Below are 20,923 nucleotides of genomic sequence, written 5' to 3'. Positions count from 1 at the left end.
ATTAACAGTGTGAAAACACATGTACTACCCGAAGTGATCTACAGATTCAAAGCAATCCCAATAAGAATTCCAATGGCATTTTTCTTAAAAATACAAAACCAATCCCCAAATTAGTTTGAAACCAGAAAAGATTCTGCATACCCAAAGCAATTCTGATAAAAAAGAGCAAAGCTGGAGGCATCACACTTCCTGAGTTCAAGCTATATTACAAAGCCATTGTAATCAAAACAGTATGGTATTGGCATAAAAACAGGCACATAGATCAGTGGAACAGAACAGAGAGCCCAGATATGAACTCCCATGTATATGGGCAACTAATTTTTGACAAGGGTACCGAAAACACACAACGGGGAAGGATCCCCCATTCTTCGATAAATGGTACTAGGGAAACTGGATAGCCACATGCAAAAGAATGAAACGGGACCCCTATCTTAAACTACTCAAAAACATTAACTCAAAATGGATCAAAGATTTAAATGTAAGAAACTGTAAAAACGCTAGAAGAAAATACAAGGGAAAATGTCCCTAACATCAGCCTTAGCAATGATTTCTTGGATAAGTCACCAAAAGCACAGGCAACAAAAACTAAAACAAACAAGTAAGGCCACATTAAACTAAAGAGCTTCTGCACAACAAAGGAAACCTTCAATAAACTGAAAAGACAGCCTCCAGAATGGGACAAATTACTCTTTTCCTGTTTTAAGAATTCCAATTTAAAAAATACATTATAATATTGACTATGCTTTCTTGAATTTGGTATACACACCTCCTGGATATTCTAATATGCCTCCTAGGAAAGCACATGTCTCTGACTGAAATTGACTCTTGTTGCTACCATTGCTCTAATGATACAATCTGAGAGCAAATCCTCTTTCACTATTTGGCAGCTGTTTACATTAATCTTGCCTCCAGATAAAATTCCTGTCATTTCATATGCTACTGTTAAACTTTCTCCATTTTCTATATCTTTGTGACTCATTTTTAGGTAAAAGAGCAAAATATTGTATCTCTGCCTATGAAATTTCATCTTGAGTTTTTGTCCATTGCTCTGCTTGTCAGGACCCTGTGGGTTGCATGGTCCTTGTCATCACATTCGCCATTCTTTCCAATAGGGAGTCAGCTATAAAGTGGATGTATCTGCCCATAACACAGAATTAAAGAAAGCAGGAATTTTATTTTTTTAAAGATTGTATTTATTTATTTGAGAGAGAGAGAACAAGCACGAGTGGGGGGAAGGGGCAGAGGAAGAAGGAGAAGCAGACTCCACCCTGAGTATGGAGCCCAAAGTGGGGCTCGATTCTAGGACCCTGAGATCGTGACCTGAGCCAAAGTCAGACACTTAACCACCTGAGCCACCCGGGTGCCCCAAGGAAGTAGGAATTGTAAAAGTGGGAACATTTTATTTATGTGGCTCTGTACTCTGTGCAGAAATAATTTTTCTGGCACGTGAGTATTTGAGTAAGATGAAGTAACACATTCCATACCTTTCACTCACTTGGCCCCATGTTGTTACTAAGACTTAACTTTGCATATTTAATATAGGCGCTCTTGCTTTGTTAAAGGCCACGGAAAAGTTTATAGAAGCATGACTAAGCTTTTGTGACTCTACAGACTGTGTTATGAAACTAGGAATAGACAGTGGTGGGACTGCCGGAAAAGAAAGTGCAGAGAAGTTAAGCCAGCACTGAACGAGGAGGGCCAGAATGCAAATTCAGGCAGCGTGGCTCTGGATGGAGTTCATATTCTGAAGGATTCGCGTAGTTCGTCCAAGTGTAAAAACTCAGCTGGAAAACTTACATGGGCCTGCTAGTGGAAGACTAAACTTTTAGATGAGTTACAAATTAATGCGGCATCATTGCGTACCGTTCAAGAATGTTTATTACCCCCATGTGACATTCCCAGGGAAAAGCATACTGTTTTATCATTAACTTTTGACAACTGAAGTCACATATGCCATCATTATTTCCAACTCTTTAAGGAATTTTTAAAAATGTTGAGCTCAAAGTGTTAGAAGTAAGGATGACATGCACAGCCAAGACTAAAGAAGCCACATTCGATACTTTTTTAAAAATGCACAGACATTGATTTCACACATACTTTGGTGAAAAAAAGTTCAGGTTATTCCCAGTGGGCCAGGCAAAACGCTGTATGAGGATGGCAGGCTTGTGTCCAATGTCACGTCTGATGGGCCCTGCAGTCACGCCAACACACCGCATGACGCAGTTAGCTGTCCCAAGTTAATCGGAACGCTGACGGACGTACCGCATACTCTGCGTGAAATTTTATGAAGACCCGATGCGAAGAGGCCATAAAGGGAGCTATGTTGGTGTCCTAAGATTGAAAAATAAAAGAAAGTAACAAATTATATTTTTCACAAATTTGAACATTTTGCTGGAAACGTTAGCCTAGTAAGAAAGTACTACACGAAGAAACTTTATAGAATTTACAGTAAACTTACACATTTTTCTAGAAGGAATCTTGCTAAGAATTAATATAGATGCCTTACAAAAGAATATTGCTGGTGGGGAGGAGGACTGAGGGGAAATGGGGATTCACTGCTAGTGGATACAGAGTTTCTCTTTGGGGTAATGAAATATCCTAGAATTGATTAATCTACTAAAAACTACTGAATGTACATTGTAAGAAAATGAATTGTTTGTGAATATTATACCTCAATGAATTTATCATTTAAAATTGAATTGGTTGTGAATATTATACTTCAATGAATATTGGTTTGTGGTTTGTGAATATTTTACTTCAATGAAATTATCATTAAAAATTGAATTTCCAATTCAACTTCTTACCGAAATCTTAATTTTTCTGATGGAAACACATACTTATTTTTTGCAACTGAAACAACCATATCAGTAAAGTCTACAACTTTCCCCTATTAGCATCTGTAGTTTCTATTTAGGATTTATTTTTGTATCCTTTCTGTCTGTAATAAATGGCACTGTGAAAATGGATATCCACATACAAAGGAATGAAACTACATCACACAGAAGTCAACTCAAAATGAGCTAAAGACCTGAGACCATGAAACTCCTAGAAGAACACATGGGCAGTAAGCTCCTTGATGTCAGTTTTGTCAATGATTTTTTGGACTCGATACCAAAGCAAAGGCAACAAAAGCAAATATAAACAAGAGGAACGACATCACACTAAAAAGCTCCTGGACAGCAAAGGAAGCCATCAACAAAATGAAAAGGCAACCTACTGAGTGGGAGAAAATATTTGCAAATTGTGTGTCTGAGAAGGTGTTAACATTGAAAATATATAAAGAACTCACACAACTCAATAACAAAAACAAACAGTCCTATTAAAAAATGGGCAAAGGACCTGACTGGACGTTTTTCCAAAGAAGACAAACAGATGGCCAGCAAGCACATGAAAAGATGTTCAACGTTACTAATCATCAGAGAATGCAAATCAAAACCACAATGAGATATCCTTTCATACCTGTTAGAATGGCTATTATAAAAAATACAAGAAATAACAAGTGTTGCTGAGGATGTGGAGAAAAGGGGAATCTTCATGCACTGTTGGTGGGAATGTAAATTGCTGCGGCCACTGTGGAGAATAATACGGAGGTTCCTCAAAAAATTAAAAACAGGACAACCATATACCAGAAATTCTACTACTGGGAATTTATCCAAAGAAAATAAAAACACCATCTTGAAAAGATATCTGCACCCGTATGTTCACTGCAGCATTATTTATGATAGCCAAGATGCAGAAGCAATTTGTGTCCACCTATGGACAAATGGATAAATACATGGTATCTATATGTATATATGGTAATATAATAGTAAAGGGGTATTATCCAGCCATCAGGAAGGAAATCCTGCTGGCTGTGTCAACATGGAAGATCCTTGAAGTCATTATGCTAGGTGAAATAAGTGAGAGAAAGAAAGATAAATACTATATGATCTCACTTATTTGTGGAATCTAACAAAACAAAACAAAACTCTTAGATACAGAGAACTGATTGGAGTCCCTTAGGGGCAGGAGGTGGGAGTGGGTGAAATGGATGAAGGGTGTCTGTCAAAAGGTACAGACTCCCAGTTAGAACTAAGCCCTAGGGATGTACTGTATAGCATGGAGACTGTAGACAGTAACACTTCAGCGTAAATTTGAAAGTTTCTGAGGGAGTAGATCTTAAAAGTTCTCATCACAAAAAAACCCTCAAATTTATGTTATACACCTGGAACTAATATATTATATGTCAATTTTATCTCAATTTTAAAAAACCAAACAACTCTTTAGACATCTAGCTGTTGTAATCCCCTGTCCAGTTAATTAGAAAGCCTAGCTAAGTAAAGAGCAGAACAGTAGGAAACAGATGTGCTCTCAGCAGTGGTCACATTTCCCTTCCTGGAAAGCCCTGCATCTCCTTTCATACAAAATGAGAGGATGGTGAAGGCAGATGCAAGCAATACTGAGTCACTGTCAGAATCCTCACTTGATGTTTAGGGATCTATGACATCAGCACTTTGTGAAAACAAACTACTAGTCACCAGATCCATCTTAAATCTCCCGTTTTATTTCTTCAAAAAAATCCTGCAATTTTCAACAAGAAGTAGATGAAATGGAACCAGGTGTCCAAATTGTCCATAGTTGCCGTCATGGAGACCACGATATGGGTATTCAACCCTGGGCAGCTCATTGAAATCACATACGGAGCTTTTAAAAGACAACGTACAGCGGCTCCTGTCCCAGAAATTCTGAGTCAGCAGGTGTGAACGGGCACTGGAAGTCTGCCCCGTGAAACACCTGCACAAGCCAATCTGATGGGGTGGAGTCTGGGAACTACTATTATTAATTTCACGCAAATCCCACTAGGTGGCACTCGTGCTCCCCAAATGGAAAGGAAAATCTGGAAGCTGCTGAAATCTGTAAAAGGCTTGTGCCCCGTACTTTGCATGGGTCTGCCTTTAAAAATGTATACTGTTATTACTTAAAAATAATGAATGGAAATTTTTAAATGTTTGTTTTACTCACTGCCCCACAATATGGTCCAGAGGACGGAGAATTGGCATCTGGTCCATTGTAGAGGATAAGGTAGTTCTGGACACAGTCTCCAGGATCATCAATGCTGATAAAGTAAAAGCTGACCGTGACAGGTCTTCCAGCGGGAGCGATGATGGCCCATTCGCAGTGAGTGTTGTTTGGGTAAGTGCCTGGATAGCCGGGGCTGGTGAAGGAGCCGCTGTCTCCATAAAGAGTTCCACCACAGCCTGCAAGGAAACCAGCGCAGGACGTTTGATTGAACAAACTGGAAACCATCCCCTCGTGAGACGGTAAGATGGTGGCTATTTTCTCAAAATGCTGAGACCCTCGGCAAGAATAGAGGAGGCAGAAACCCCTTTCCTGCTCCTCTTGTGGGCCACATGCCTCCCACGCCCTCACCACCACCTCCTCCCACTCCCTCCACCATATCTTCTGTCCCTGTATCTCATGACCTTGGGACCATTTCTTCCAGGACCTTTCTTTGAAAACAGTGAGTTGAGAACACAGTGGGAAAACAAAGAACCTGATAAAGTAGCTATAGGAGATAATAATTAAACCGTTGTATTCTTTGGACAGTGTAGGGCTCTCCATATGCCCTCAGTTGATGACGATGGGAGTGAAGTAAAATTAGAAGTGAAATTCCAGGGCTGAACCCAAAGAGTGTCATTGTAGGTTTTGACAAAAATTATTTTATTGTATAAGTGACTTTCCCGAGCTTATAACAGTACTAAAACTGACATGCTCAGAGCCAGAACTCGGTGAGTATTGGTGTTAATTTGTGTATGAATGCTGTCGTGACTCAGACCGGATACCTGGGGACCCAGATACTCTGCTGCACAGGAGGAAACCGCACCGTAGGATTAAAAGACGCGGAGCTGGGTGTCTGACCCCTGGAGGTATAGTCCTGCTTCTACCACAATCTAGCGGTGCATTCTGGAAAACTCATTAACCTCATGTTTTATTTCCTCCTCTGTAAAATTAGGGCACTGGAGAGCATCTGCAAGCATCTTTAGCTGCCAAGATTTAAATTATTTCTTGTCCCTCAGTCTACTGAAAATAAGTCATTGTTATCATTCTTATTTGGAAAGTTTTTAGATATTTCTAACTACCTAACCGGGACATCTCATAAAGATATTCCTCTTCTCTTGAGTTAAATATATTGACATGACTTAATTTCCTTCAGTTATTTGATAAACTACCAACCAAACATGCAGGAAGTTACTTACTGCACTGAAAAAAGCAATTAACCTCCAAGATTGCCGAGAAATGACAGGTGCTGCAAGGGGAGAAGCTGCTTATTTATACCCAAGTATGTGTTAGTAACTTGGCTTTTGGTACACATGTGGTTTTTTTTCTGAATTCTCAGAGAACTACCTTGATGATCAAACCAAAAGTTAAAAATATGACAAAATCAAAAATTATAAAGGAGTTTTAAAATCTGTATCTACGCTTTATATGTATACATATATTTATATGTATATATATTATATTTCTACATATTACTAATACATTTATCTACCTGTGTATATAGATACATATAGATATATGCAATATGTAGAAATAATGAGTGAGAGTAGAATTTTATAAAGGATATCTGTACTCTCATTGTTAAAAAAAAATCCCTATCGGAAAAAAATCAAGTATACAGATGACTAAGAAGGTATGGTCACTTTTTTAAAAAAATTATTTCTTTGTCAGAGAGAGAGCACAGGAAGGGAGAACTGCAGGCAGAGGGAGAAGCAGGCTCCCCGCTGGGCAAGGAGTCCCTTGCAGGGCTCAATCCCAGGACCCTGAGATCATATCCTGAGCCAAAGGCAGACGCTTAACTGACTGAGCCGCCCAGGCGTCCCAGTATGGTCACTTTAAATTATCTTTTCTCATTAGATCCCCTTTGTTTTTCTTGCCTACATCAATTTCCCTTACAAAGTGCAAGTGTCTTACCAGAGGGTGATGAGGTCCAGAGAATTTCATATCCATGGCTGGAAGTTGCACTGTCGCTCTGAAACCGTAGGTGTAGCTGGTTGTTTTGAGAGAAGATGGGATTTGGCAGCAGAGATCCACAGTACGTGCCAAGTAACGGTGAACTGCTATCACTTCCATTTCTTACCTGGAAAAGGGAGCCATTAATTACTACACCTAACCACAGTATTCTTTCTTCTCTGATTTTTCATTGCTACCCATTGACACATGAGACAATTCGAATGACAACCTCTGTTGGAAAAGCTTTGTCTTTTCATGTACTTAAGAATGAAGGGTTTTCTGAAAATACACCCAGAAGTCATGTTCTCTTGCAAAGGAGAGAAACATCCAATTTGTAGATCAAAAACCATTTGCATTTGAATTCAGAAATATCTGTGAATTTCAAAAAGATTAGAGGGGGATATTGCCTCCTCCGCTTCCAGTCACTTCTATTATGCTTTATTCATTAGACTGTGTGTGTGTTTTTTTCCTTTGAAAACTGCTTGGCTATGAAGGGGTTATGAAAAAAAAAAGCAACGTACAAAGTATAATAAAGTTCAAAACCAAAGGAATTTCGGGATGGGAAAGGGACACGACTCAATAAATCTATAAAATTGGACTGTTAGGTAATTTTAAAAACACAGTCTGAAGCTGAATAGATTTTTTTTTTTAAATTCACTGCTTAGAGTAGACACACATAAAAACAGGAAATGAGTCAGCGCAGTGAACTCCACCACCTTCTGTCCTCAGAGCTCCTTCTGCATATTCTCAGCCATCCTACTCCGAGGAGGACTGTTGAGGAGTATTGAAGAAATGTTATCCAGGCAACGTAGAGCTGGAACCAGCTCGACATGTATGAACGGTGATTTTATTGTCACTTGTATTCAATACTTGGAAGTTCCTCCATTGCCTTTATAATTTCACTGTTTAACGTTCGGTTACTTGCTGGTTATCTTAAGTCTTCAGAGGCACCATGGCTAGTCTTACTGGATGGTGTTGACCTAGAGCGAGATTGTTTTTAGGTTGATGGAGTAGCAGTGGGAGACAGTAGTGCCTTTCTGGTGCTTTTTGGATTATTCTTCTAAGTGGCCTTGCAGTGGACGGAGTCGCCAGTGAACCACCCGCAGACAGAGACAGCCGCCGTATTCGGGAATGCTGGAGGGCGAGACGTGCTACCACTCTATCTTAACTTTGGGTCTCTTTCCTCTGGGTCCTGTTTTAGAAAGCTCTGCTCTGAGAGAAGTATCTGAGGGCGTATCATTTCCAACTAGCATCCTCTCCATTTTTCTCTGCACAGGAGGAATGGGACAATGAGAGCAATAAACATCTCTGCGCCATTAGAGGACCCTGAAAAGGGAGGTGAAGGCACTAAAAACAATGCAGATTCTGAATGTGATCCAGAGCTTGGCTTTTGTGTGGTAGTAATATGGTGACAATCCTCACCAAGAAATGTCTGTTCCTGGCACAGTTAACATGAATGGAATGGTGAGTTTTGCACATATGGCTGCCAATAAACCACGCCAGTCTTCCCACCAAAAACCAGATGCGGCTGCACTTTACCGGCCCGACTTGTGGTTTCCTGTCTTTGCTGATTGGACAGGAAGTTTCAAACAAACTTCTGTGGAACAGGAAGGGCAGCTGGGAGGAGGAGTTCCCACCTCCAATGCTGGAGAGCTAGCCTGTGCGTCCCAGCATCCGGAGGAAAACGGCACGTGTTAACTCCAGTCACTACTGGTCAACCCAGGCTTGAACCAAGGTTAGCTGCGCTGTGACTCTCAACGAACGGGATTATTCTGGCCTTTCTCTGTATTCCCTCCTCTGATTCTATTTTACACTTTACGTAAGTGGTGAGGCACAAAGATCTGAGTTCAATGCCCTGATGGACACAAACAATACTGTCTTCCTCTCCTCCTTTCCTCCCTGCTATATCCATCACTCCCCACTTCCTACCATGACAAGTATCTGCCATGATAAAAGGCCCATGCTTCCTTGAAGTAGTCGTTACGCTATGGATTAAGGATATTCGTTAACAAAAGATTTAGACTAATTCTGTAGGGGAGAGCTTTCCAGGATAATAAGACTCCAGAACAGATGTAGAGGAAACCATCTGGAAACCGTACTGAAGACTCTTGTGTACGTGAGACAAAGCCCATTTAGAGTGCTTCCGGCGAGGTTTACATTCAAAGTCCATCCACGGAGGAATTCAGTATCTTTGGCTATACAAGTCCTCGGTGACACTGCAGTTTACTGCCTAAGAATGAATACATTTCCAAAAGAGTTTGCAAAGGACACCCTAGTGAGCTCTGGGGTTCTCATGGGAAAATATAGGCACTGAGCTCCACACGGCGTCTGCCTCAGTTATGGGCCCATTCAGAACATCCTCCTGTGAGCGACAGTGTCACAGTTCTCGCTTATACAGTGTAGGTGGTGCGGAGCAGAAAGGACGCAGACGGCGCTCTTGTGGTGGGACTGGGGGCTCACAGAGGTGCAAGCGCTCTCAGAGTTGGCTCTGCTTCTTCCACACACTGGATGGTTCTCTCTGAAACCACACATTCCCTGCTTCGGGAAACTTCTCTGTCCCCAAACTAAATTAGGTGCTCCTAACCATGCTCACTCTGTTGTGTGCGAATTATTTCCTGCCTTTCCCATGGACTGTGAGCCTCCTGGGGCCCTGACTCTGTCTTGTTCCCTATTGCATTCCAGTGCCGGGACCTAGAAAATGCTTGGTAAATATTTATGGCACAAAAGAGCAATGAACAAATTAAGAACAAGTAAGGGATCCATGATTAGAAGTAGCAGAGACAGAGGTGAAAAATCTTCAGTGATCCATCTTTTAAATAGTTCATTTATTGGGGCACCTGGGTGGCTTAGTCGGTTAAGTGTCTGCCTTCGGCCCAGGTCATGATCTCAGGGTCCTAGAATGGAGTCCCGTATTGGGCTCCTTGCTCAGCAGGGAGCCTGCTTCTCCCTCTCTCTCTGCCTGCTGCTCCCCTTGCTTGTGTTCTCCCCCTCTCTCTCTGTCAAATAAATAAATAAATAAAATCTTTAAAAAAATAAATGAACTATTCATGAATATTAATGAATAAATATTCATGAATAGTTCATTTATTTTTTTAAAGATTTTATTTATTCGAGAGAGAGAGGGTAAGCGAGAGAGAGCACAAGCCAGGGGAAGAGGCAGAGGGAGAGGGAGAAGCACACTCCCCACGCAGCAGGGAGTCCAATGCCGGGGCTCAATCCCAGGACCCCAGGATCATGACCTGAGCCGAAGGCAGATGCTTAACTGACTGAGCCACCCACGCACCCATTAAATAGCTCATTTATATGATACCCAAACATATGTTACCTCCAAGAAATCGTGTGTGCATTCTCTTGAGTCCTCGATGCCAAATGAATGAAAAAAGAGTGAAATGGTATGGTTTTGTGGAGCTGTGAGAATAACAGTGCAATCCAAGTTATTGTCATAATTATCTGGCCATCCAGGGCTCTTCAGACTGCCGAAAGCCTTGTTATATTCTCTGTTGCAACCTTAGAGGAAAAAAAAATTCACTATTAATGTATGCATCCCAATATTTCATGCTCTTTCAACCTGACAGAAAGAATTCAAAAAGATGATTAAATTTGAACAAACTTCAGAAAAAAGCTAAGCCAGCCCGTCCACTTCCCTTTGAGATAAGTGAGGTCAGAGGAACCAAGGTACGGCGCGGAGAGCAAATGCGACGCAGCGTCTCCTTAACATAAAACAGCCCCACGGGAAATATGAAATGTGAGCCTTCCCTTTGAAGAGGAACGGTCTAGCATTCTCTGCACTGTTCTGATCACACTGAAGTAGAGTGGGCTGACATCTAGACTTCTGCAGGCACAGAGGCTCTGCATCCGAGACAGACTTTTGTCTGAGGATTTCCATTTACACCCGCGGAGGAGTCACCTGTTCCGATAGAATTGGTAAATTGCTGTTCTTCATCATTTTGGGTAAAAATGGGTAAAACCACCCCAACTATTTCTGTTTCTTTTAATCAGAGGCAGCTTTGGTTTACATCAAGCTGGAAATGAACATCAAATGATGTTCTCTGGCAAGAAACTTCTTAGCTGTGATCATAATCAAATAACCCTTTCAGGACTTCTTGGTATTTACAGAATAACTTCCTAAGGTACAGTGAGGTCCCTATGCAGTCAAGTGGGTAACTAATAAAACATCGGGATATACTTAAATTAACTCCATGAACTTTGAAGAATATGCTGGCATTCTAAACATTTTAATTAGGATCATTCACTTTACCTCTTCAGAAGCCAGCTTTAGTAATTTGCTCAAGTGGGCCCGGCGTCTAGTCAAAATTCTTACCTCGCTGCGGGTGTGGTTTATGTGAACAGGCCCAAATTTACCCCCAGCAGCGGATTCTAGCAGGAATGATGACAGTGGTGGTTTCAGGGCTCACCTGCAATCTGATAGGTAAAACCCACTCTCGAGTTTCCGCTGAGAACTTCAGATTTGAAGGTGACAATTGCTGTGCTCCCAGAAGAATAGAACGTTGGTGCCATCGAAGCGTTTCTTCCACAGACTGTAAGTCCCGGATTTGCGTGACTCTGAAATGAAATGGAGGCCACATCACACTAGAGTTGGTTTCAAAAGAGAATAGGCTGTAATGGAAACTAAACTGCAAATAAAAGTATGGCTTAAATACTCAGCCATGGAGGGGCGCCTGAGCGGCTCAGTCGGTTAAGTGTCTGCCTTCCGCTCTGTTCATGAACCCAGGGTCCTGGGATCGAGCCCCACATCGGGCTCCCTGCTCAGCGAGGAGTCTACTTCGCCCTCTGATGTACCTCCCCCCACTCATGCTCTCTCTCTCTCTCCTCTCAAATAAACAAATAGAATCTTTAAAAAAAAAAAAAATTCAGCCATTGAAACTGGTTACAGTGTTTGAAGCCCTCGGTAACCAGGGCTTGGAATCCACAAATGTCTCACACTCCCCAAGGGGCAGGAGGGAGAGGCCAAGTTTCTGCTGAAACCAGGAGACAGACACTGTGTGCAGACAAGACTTTTTCCCCCTCATGCAGCTTCACAGCCAAAGGCCTGTGCAGTTGGTCTGAGCACAGATCCAGGCTGACCGAGCTCAATACAGTTCCACTGGGTCTCCCCATCATCCTGAACTCCAGAAGCCTAACCCAGCACTGCTCCCAGCTCTCCCCACCCCTGAGCTCTTCTAACCGGACTTTGGCAACACTGGGAATCCCCCAAGGCAGCCCCTCGCTGCAATGAGTTCCCTGTTTCCCCTTCGTAAAACCTGGGCAACCATCCACCTCTCAAGATAGTAGGGTAATGAGGCCCAGTGCCTTCCCATCCTTGTATTGAAACCACTGGCACCAAAGGTAAGACATTTGCTGCCTCACACTCTTGGGCGCCTACTGACCAGCCTGTTTCCCACTCATGTTTACAAGCTCCTGGTGCTGATGTCTCCTGCTGCTGGTCCTTTCCTAACCTTGCCTTTGGCCCCCTCTGAACTTTGACTGCACTGTTAACCACCACTGCATACATCCATAGCCTTTCTACTTTGTGGCCTTGAGTGAAGCTTGGGTCTCCTGTAGCCTCCTGGTAGAGGCCACTCTTTTCCCATAGTCCATAATTCCTTGAGTAGGAATAGCGGTGGGGGCTGGGGTGTGTGTGTGGGGTTCTCCAGGTGGCTCCCTGCAGTACCTAGCCTTGCATCAAAGCCAGTTCTCCTCTGAGGGTCTCTACATCTGGCCTAAGATTCCTCTGACCCTTCTCACCATTCTCACTTTCCCTCTGGTGACTTTCCTTCATTAAAGACTGGTGTCTCAGCTCATCGTCGTCCCCTGCACCCCGCTTCCTTTCTCAAACCTCGGAGGTTTCAGTGTTTTTACAGATGACCCACTGAACACCCCAATCTGCGTTCCTTACTACCAGTGACTTTCCCCTCCACTCTCCGTGGTTGCCCAGGCCTGCCATTCACCATCATCGCATGATCGTGGCATGAACTTCCAACTCGATCTCCCCCTCCTACTCTCGGACACCTGGAGAGTTCCAGTTTCTCCTGGTTATCAGTAAATTCCCTATCTTTCCTCCCAAACTACCCTCGCTGAAACCCTTTGTTCTTTCCTTTATTCACTCAGCCAAAGGACATTATTCATTCATGACAAATACTGGGTCTTCTTTGAGGCCCATCCAGCTGCTGTTATAACCCAGAGCTGCCTTGTGCCTTGCAAGTAGCATTTCCCTCCCCAGATGGGAGTCTGCCCCAATCCTCATCATCTCAGCTTCGGGAAGCAATGGGAAATTGAAAGAGCTTTAACCAAAGGGCTTTGTTCCACTTGGCTCTAAGCCCTTGCAGGAAGGGCACCACCAGGGAACAGGAATCTCATTCTGAAAACCACTGCCAACGGAATGGTTATCACCTTGCACCTTGGCCACAGTGGGGGCCTGGGCTATGTCTCAGTGCCTGGGCTTTCCAAAATTCAATAAATACAGTGTCTGCTCAGCCGCCAGCTCTTCTCAGACCTCTCCAATTGGAGTCAGCCAAACTGGATTTTTCTACCACCACCAAGATCCATGCGTAAACCAGGGGACTCTGGGTTTATAATAAGGAGGACCCCAAAAACTCGGGAAGGGATAAACTGGATCCTCCGCTATTGCCAGCCTGTGGGGGGTTGAATATGACACCCTGGGAATGACCCGGGGCAGATTAGCGGCTCCTCGAACTGCTGAAAGACAATTCAGGGATTCCTGGGGGGTTTTCCCAGGGATCCATCCCCAGTCATGACTCCACACTCTACACGGGCTCTGTGGATCATCTCATGACTCCCATTATTTCAGCTATTGACCCATGTAATGATGACACCCCACTCTTCGGGCCTTCTGTTAATATCACACATCTACATCCAACTGTCTCCTCAACGTCTTAGCCCATGGGCCATTCTCTCTCTCTCTTTTTAAAACCAAAACTGCTTTTTCTTTTTTTCTCTCTTATATGACTATGAATATAGTCCCATTGGACTGGTGCCAAATGGCCTCGTAACTGCTTTCCCTGTGTTCCACACTGACCGCTTCAGTGCATCCTATCCACAGATCCCCCCCGCTGCAGAAGTGTTTCCCTGAGCATGGTCCTTGGAGCACCAGGGGCAGAACAGTGAAGTTGTTCATCAAAAATTTAGATTAATATGTGCTATGTGGGGAAATCAGTATCGGAGGGTGGGGCCCTGGTGTATGCACTTTTATCTAGATACCCAGATGTTTCTTGTGCCCAAGGAAGTGTGAGAGCTCCCCACCTACAAGACCAAGTGCAAGTTTCTCAATGCCGAAATAGAGGGTTTGGGATATGGCTGTATATGTATGTGTATGTTTTGTATGTTAAGCTGGAGGCAAGTTTGAGAATTTGTTTCATTATGCCCTCATTATTTCAAGTGTTCTGCAAATACTGGTGAACAAAGGTCATTAGATGGGACTGCCCTGCGTCCTCTGATTGTTACCTCAGGCGAGTCCTGAAATTCCAAGTAATTCTGGGTGCAGTCTTGGGAGTGCAGCTGCAGGGCCCACACCGTTATCCTGACCTGCTGGCGTGGAGGAGCTTCCAGGACCCAAGTACACGCGGAAAATGGGATTTCTGGGTTTGACGAATTGGGTGAGGAAATACTCTGTGGGGTCCAGGTGGCATTATATGTCCCACCACAAGGCACTGGAAAAAGAGAACAGCTTGTTGGACAAATTTTATTCATGTTTCCACATATACACAATATTTAAAATGCAGCCTTCCCTACCCTTTCAGTCCAAAGAACTGTAGTGACATCATTCAATAAAGAAGGTAGGGTATTCTTCACTATGAATCATAGCAATTTAGGGGCGTCTGGGTGGCTCAGTCAGTTAAGCGGCTGCCTTCGGCTCAGGTCATGATCTCAGGTTCCTGGGACTGAGCCCCTCGGCGGGCTCCCTGCTCAGCAGGGAGTCAGATTCTCCCTCTACCCTCTGCCGCTCTCCCCCGACACCTGCTCATGCCCCCCCTCTTAAGTAAATCAATAAGATCTTAAAAAAAATAGAATCCTACCAAATTTGTATCACTGATGAAACAGAGTAGTTAACATGGTATTTAGTAACTGACACTGAGCTTACATAGGGATTAACACTGAGTTCAGTAATTAACATTGAGTTTAGTAATTAACATTGAGTGTAGATAGAAGCAAGGCATTATTTTTAGTGCATAAATACACATTTCATAAAACATAAAAATGTCTCCATTTACTCACTGTCCACAATGGTATACGTAGCATTAAATCCTTCCCTTTCTAAGGTTACGTCACTGACAAACTGAACCGTCAGGAAGTTACCAGAAGAGATAAAGGGAGCAGGTACAGTGGAACCGCAAAATGTTCCAGCCAAGTTGGCGTTTTCACTATCCCCGTCGTATAACTGGAAAGAAACATAGTTCATTCGTTTTCCATTACTCATAAGGAAGTTGCATATTTTACACTGAAATGGACGTGTGGAGTCACAACAGGTCATGATGGGGAAACTTACACTGATGTTGTTAGAGCAAGTTTTAACCTAGGAACAGCTGCTATTGAATCGATGCTATTATAATGATTTTCAGAAAAAACCTGGTATGATGCCTAGAAATCCTTTCCACTACAGAAGTCATATCTGATTTAAAATAACTGTGTCATTAGAGCCAGCAGATGCACTGTCCTCGGCCTGCATGGCCCTCACTGCCACACAGGTCAAGCCCCTGAGATCTTGTGCCTGGGTTCGCACCGCGGACTCCCTATGGAGCTCCCTGATTCCACTCTTTTTTTTTTTAAGATTTTATTTATTTATTTGACAGAGACAGCTGGCGAGAGAGGGAACACAAGCAGGGGGAGTGGGAGAGGAAGAAGCAGGCTCCTAGTGGAGGAGCCTGATGTGGGGCTCGATCCCAGAATGCTGGGATCACGCCCTGAGCCGAAGGCAGACGCTTAAGGACTGCGCCACCCAGGCGCCCCTCCCTGATTCCACTCTTGCCCCTCTTTAGCCTCTCCTCAACAGGTGAGTCATAGGATACAGTTAAAATTAAGTCAGACCAGGTCACTGCTTCCCAGCCGCTCAATAGAAAAACTAAAGCCATTACAGTGGCCTTCAAGGCCTGAGAGCATCTGCTCTCCATGCCACCCCTGGCTTTCCCCATCTGATACCTTACTGTCCCCCCATTGTTCTCTCTGCTCCTGGAGCAAACCAGGCTCACTCTGCTTCCCAGCTGTTGTGTTTGTGGTTGGCTCTGCTGGAACATTCCTCTCCTACACATCCATATCGTTCACTCTTCTTCGTTCCTTCAGGACTTTACTCAAACATCACTGAACCGCTAAAGCCATCCCTGACCACCCTCCTTAAAATGTGAACTCTCTCCCAATTCCCTTTCTGCCTTCCTGCTTCCTTCTTTCTTGGGAGCATGCATCATCTGCACATACTCCATCTATTACTTATATTATTGTCTTCTGCTCTGAAGACGACACTAATTCCATGGAAACACAGGCTGCTGGTCCGATCTGTGCACTGCTTTGTCCCCAGTTTTTAGAAGTGTCCGGCACACAAAGTCACCCAGTACATGTCTAATAAATGAGTAGTGCTTTGGTCCCTCTCTCCCACTGCCCACCCCACCGGAACTTATTCTCCCCAAGGCCTCCTGATATCAAAAATTTGCTCGAGCCTAAGACATCAGTCATCCTCGATTCCTCTCTCCCTCCCCACTGACCCCACATCTATCCCGCTCAACCTTCAAAATCTTCCCCAGAGGGCTCTCCCCATTGCTATCACCATCATCCTCACCTTGGTTAGCGTAACATCTTCCTAAGAGATCTGTGTCCACAGAGCAGCCACAGTCATCTCTGCGGCACTAACGCCCAAAGGTTTGCAAACTTAAATCACGCTCCTGCCCAGTGGATTCCACAGCACCTGAAGTGACACCCGAACTCTGTATGCTGGCCCGTAAGCCCCGCCCTGCTCTGGCCTAGGGCCTCTTCCCAGACCCCTCCACTGCCTTCTTCCCATACCTCCTCTGGCCAGGACCGTCTCCTCAAGCCCCCGCACTGGCTGCTCCTCCGGTGGGGAGCATTTCTCTCTCCCCAGCTCTTGAACTGGCCACTCCCCCTTGTCATGTGGTCTCAGATCGAACATCACCTCCTCAGAGAGCCCGACCCTACGGTAAGTTGCCGGGCCCCCAACATCTACTTTCTTATTACAATCAAAATGCATCTTATTTGTGGCTGATTTATTTTTTCTCATCTCTCTCCCAATAAAAATGTAAGTCCCCTGGGTGGGAAGACTGAGTATTCCTTGTGGTGTCACCAGCACCCAGAAAAACTCCCAGCTATAGGAACCTTCAACAGACACCTGTCAAAATCGTGGACACCTGATTTTCTTCCAAGCATATTGCCAGGAAACAGACTTCTCCTGCTGTCATCTTCACGGTATTTCTAAAACAAGGATGTGTGCATAGATCCAAACATTGAATTTATAACAGAACTACGGTGTGTTATAAACTTCGAAATAGCCATGACCACTGATATTATTCTAAAATGCTAGGAATATATAAAATAGTCATTTCAAAATAAACAGAAAAGTCAATTTACCACTAGGTGGCACTGACTCTCCTGCTTACACGGGATTGTAGTAAATTTAGAGCCGGAAGAGACTGGAGAGTTGGATAATCTCGTCGGATCTGTGTACGTTTTAGGTAATGTCCCTTTTCTGGTAAACAAGTTAAAACATGATAATGGCTGCCACCTGTATCATCAGATTCATACTAGCAAGCATTTTTATTTTTATTTATTTATATTTAGTTCATTTTTATTTTTATTCTCTGTCTCTGTGCTAGGTCCTGTATCTACAAGGATGTATATGGCACTTTCCATACATTCAAGACACTCATTGACACTAACTGGTGAGAGAGACCCATACATCTAATATGCATACACATTTATGTGTCAATTATATATAAAATTTTTAGAAGTGAGTACTACATTGAAGGATTTCAAGGCAATAAGAGAACCCAGATGATGGAGTCAGGAAAGATCTCAGATAGGCATTTGAAGAGGCGTTTAAAAGCAGGTAGAGACCTCCCAGACCTAGAGAGGAAGAAGGGCATCCCAGCCCAAAGAATGTGGTATAGACAGCCTCAGTAGAGTGTAAGAGGCATATGAGAGTCTCCACAACTCACTTGGGGTGCCTGGCATTAGGGGAGAGAATGCAGGTGGGACTGAGCAAGCACCCCGGGACACGACCGTGAAGTTCCTTACAACTGGCAAGAAAGACTTTGCGTCTTCTCCTGTAGGAGTTCTAGGACGTGATGTGGGTTCTGAATAGGTAACGGGTAAATGCGATGAACAGAAATTACATAGTGCCTGGCCTCCCGCTGCTGTTCGCATCAGTTCATTCACCGCCATGGGACCATTTCTTGTAATTGAGCTGAACTCGACAGCTGGTGGCCTGTGGACCACTGACACCGGCTTCTAGGCTCCTGCACAGCCAAGGCTGGTATTTCTCCACCTGCTCTCCCATCCTGATAATGCTAGACCCCCAAGATGGAAAGTAGCGGCAGGTTGTGCTACAGAAGGCACACCGTGCAATGCTGGGGATGGGGAATCACGCGGACTAGGATACAGATGGTGCCCTGAAGACCATGCCCTTAACACCCGCACAATCACACGTGGCTATATATTGCATTCCGCAGGGACCTGCCACCCGGCATAACTCCGTTAGGCCTGGAGCTTGGATTAGGTTCTAAGTTTTGCAGATAAGCGCTAAGAAGGATTTTGTGTTTTCTCAGCTGTGAACCCTCTGACAGTGGAGCATAGTAGAATCTACTTAAGATCCTGAAGGAATTGCTCATGTCAGCTGGGGGAAGATGGCCTCTGATGACAATGACTGTCAGGTCCTGCACTTTATCCAGCTGTTAATTTGTAGGAGAAAGTGGGGAAGGCCATGTTGGGATTTTACTTTCTATGAACTTTTAACGCAAAAGGGCATTAAGACAATAAGGGCAATATTGGACTTTAATTCTTTTCAAATATAACTTCATCATTTTTAGACATTAATTTCCTTAAGACTTTATCTTTTAATATCTCCTGGGAATGTGACCCCAGCAGGATTTCTATATTCTTATTTGGAGCATGCCTACACTGCCTTTTAGAGTATCTCCGTGAGTTCTTTGACTTTGTTGAGGAGACGCAGTTAAGGTCTGCCGGACATGCCTGGGTATAATTTCAGATGAAAGGAGAATAGAGAGTGGTTTTTCAGATTTAGGGTTGAACTCCAACCTATTTCAGAACTTTATGGGGAAAAATGTTCTATTGGTCCCAGTGGTCTCAGGAAGGACCACAAGAAGCAGTGATTACAATCAGCTCTGTAAATACTGGAGGTTTTATATTATTATTATTATTATTATTATTATTATTATTATGTATTTATTTAATCTCAATGTTCTTTTTCAGTGCCTGGAGCAGTGTCTGGAATATAGTAGGTACTCAAATAAATATTTACTGAACGAATGAATGAACAAACGAATGAATGGTAGGGACTAGCTCATGGAACCCAATGCCTTGATAGAATGCAGATCTCTTCCTAACACTGACTGCCCACAGACTGAATGGTTAAGCCCACTGGTCTAAGAGACACGTCCTCAGTGGGGGCAGGGTCACCTCCCAGAGAGGGTTTTGCAAGCGAGCCGTGTTTTTGGGGTCACCACGATAATTTGGGGCTATGACTGGCATTTAGTGTGTAGAACCACCGCAGAGCCCATCTGCAAAGTGAAGATTTATTCTGTCCCATGTAACTTTTCAAGGTCTGGCCAGACATTTGTGTAATAAAACTGCTCATTGCCGTGGGATCCCAGAACCTAAATGCGTTCTCTATAGAACACAAAAACATTTTGCATAGTTTTAATAGGCACCAAATTTCCAAGAATGCAATTACAGTGTAAGTGAAATGAAGACTGTACTTTGTTTTGTTGAGAACCATTTTTTTGAGTTTTTCCATTATTTTGGAAGTTCATATTGCAGACGGTGAGGTTATTGGCATTTGAGTTGCAAACACAGCCTATCCATATTAGTTTAAATTTGTACTTTCGCATTTGCCATGATCCCACTTAGAAGAATCTGACTACTTTATCACGTGGCATAATACAGTTGTAACAGAGCATTTATGTATCTAAGTCTGCACTATTTCATATACTCTCTTTTTATTCCTCCTTTTTATTGCATTTAGGACATTATATTATGTTTTTGAAACTATGTATATGGGTAGGCTATAGCACAGATGACCTTTACTTCAGATAGTCAAGGAAGCACCATAAATATGATACTGGCTATTCAAATGGGCACGGATTAGGTTGGCAAGATGCTGGGAAATGTTAGGAAGGAGCCATTTCCTTTCTACTAGTTCCATATTTCCCAGCAGAGGAATGTCAGTTAGAGCCACAGCGCTGAGCCCTTTCTGCCATTTCTCTCACTGCTCACCACAAGAGACAAGTGACTTAACGGCTGGCAGGCTGGTGGGTCAGGAAGCTGGGCATACACTACAGCCCTGCAAGTTCATCCTTTCCTCTTTCTCTCCAGGGGCCCCCCAACAGGTAGTGGGCTTCTGGGTTCCTACGAAATCCAGCTCAGCCAACCCATGGAGAAAGCCTTTCCTGAATCCCCAAATGACTCAGTTATACCTTCTTCTCTACTTTGGTTCTTTGTTCATATTTATTGTTTTTGTCTTGTTGTACAATAACTTACATGCTTACGTGTTGGCTTCCTCCGCTTTGCTGACAGCAACTTGGGGAACCCTATCTTTAACCCTCTGTTGCTATGCTGTGGGTGCCTGGCACATTATCACGCCATGTGACTCTGTATGGAATGGATGTGATGTTAATTTCAACAGAAATGCTCAGCGAAACACACAATCGTGCTGTACTGCCGTTATCGTAATAACTTT

At 43.5% G+C, this 20,923-nt stretch overlaps 1 protein-coding gene across 1 annotated transcript in view; it reads right to left on the bottom strand.

Annotated features, from left to right (window-relative positions):
• Positions 1-1,860: 1,860 nt before the first annotated feature.
• Positions 1,861-20,923, bottom strand: part of CUBN (cubilin) — a 256,759-nt gene continuing 237,696 nt past the window's right edge. Inside the window, exons 61-67 of the mRNA XM_008692037.2 lie at positions 15,223-15,385; positions 14,452-14,657; positions 11,406-11,553; positions 10,316-10,497; positions 6,952-7,117; positions 5,002-5,237; positions 1,861-2,331 (exon numbers count right to left, since the gene is read on the bottom strand). Of these exons, the coding sequence (XP_008690259.2) occupies positions 2,224-2,331; positions 5,002-5,237; positions 6,952-7,117; positions 10,316-10,497; positions 11,406-11,553; positions 14,452-14,657; positions 15,223-15,385 (1,209 nt within the window). The 3' untranslated portion in view covers positions 1,861-2,223. The remainder of the gene's footprint in view (positions 2,332-5,001; positions 5,238-6,951; positions 7,118-10,315; positions 10,498-11,405; positions 11,554-14,451; positions 14,658-15,222; positions 15,386-20,923) is intronic.

Source organism: Ursus maritimus, unplaced genomic scaffold (genome assembly GCF_017311325.1).
Source record: "Ursus maritimus isolate PB19 unplaced genomic scaffold, ASM1731132v1 scaffold_31, whole genome shotgun sequence".
NCBI lineage: Eukaryota > Metazoa > Chordata > Mammalia > Carnivora > Ursidae > Ursus > Ursus maritimus.
The sequence above is the reverse complement of the archived record's forward strand: the minus strand, read 5'-3'. Positions and strand labels throughout refer to the sequence as shown.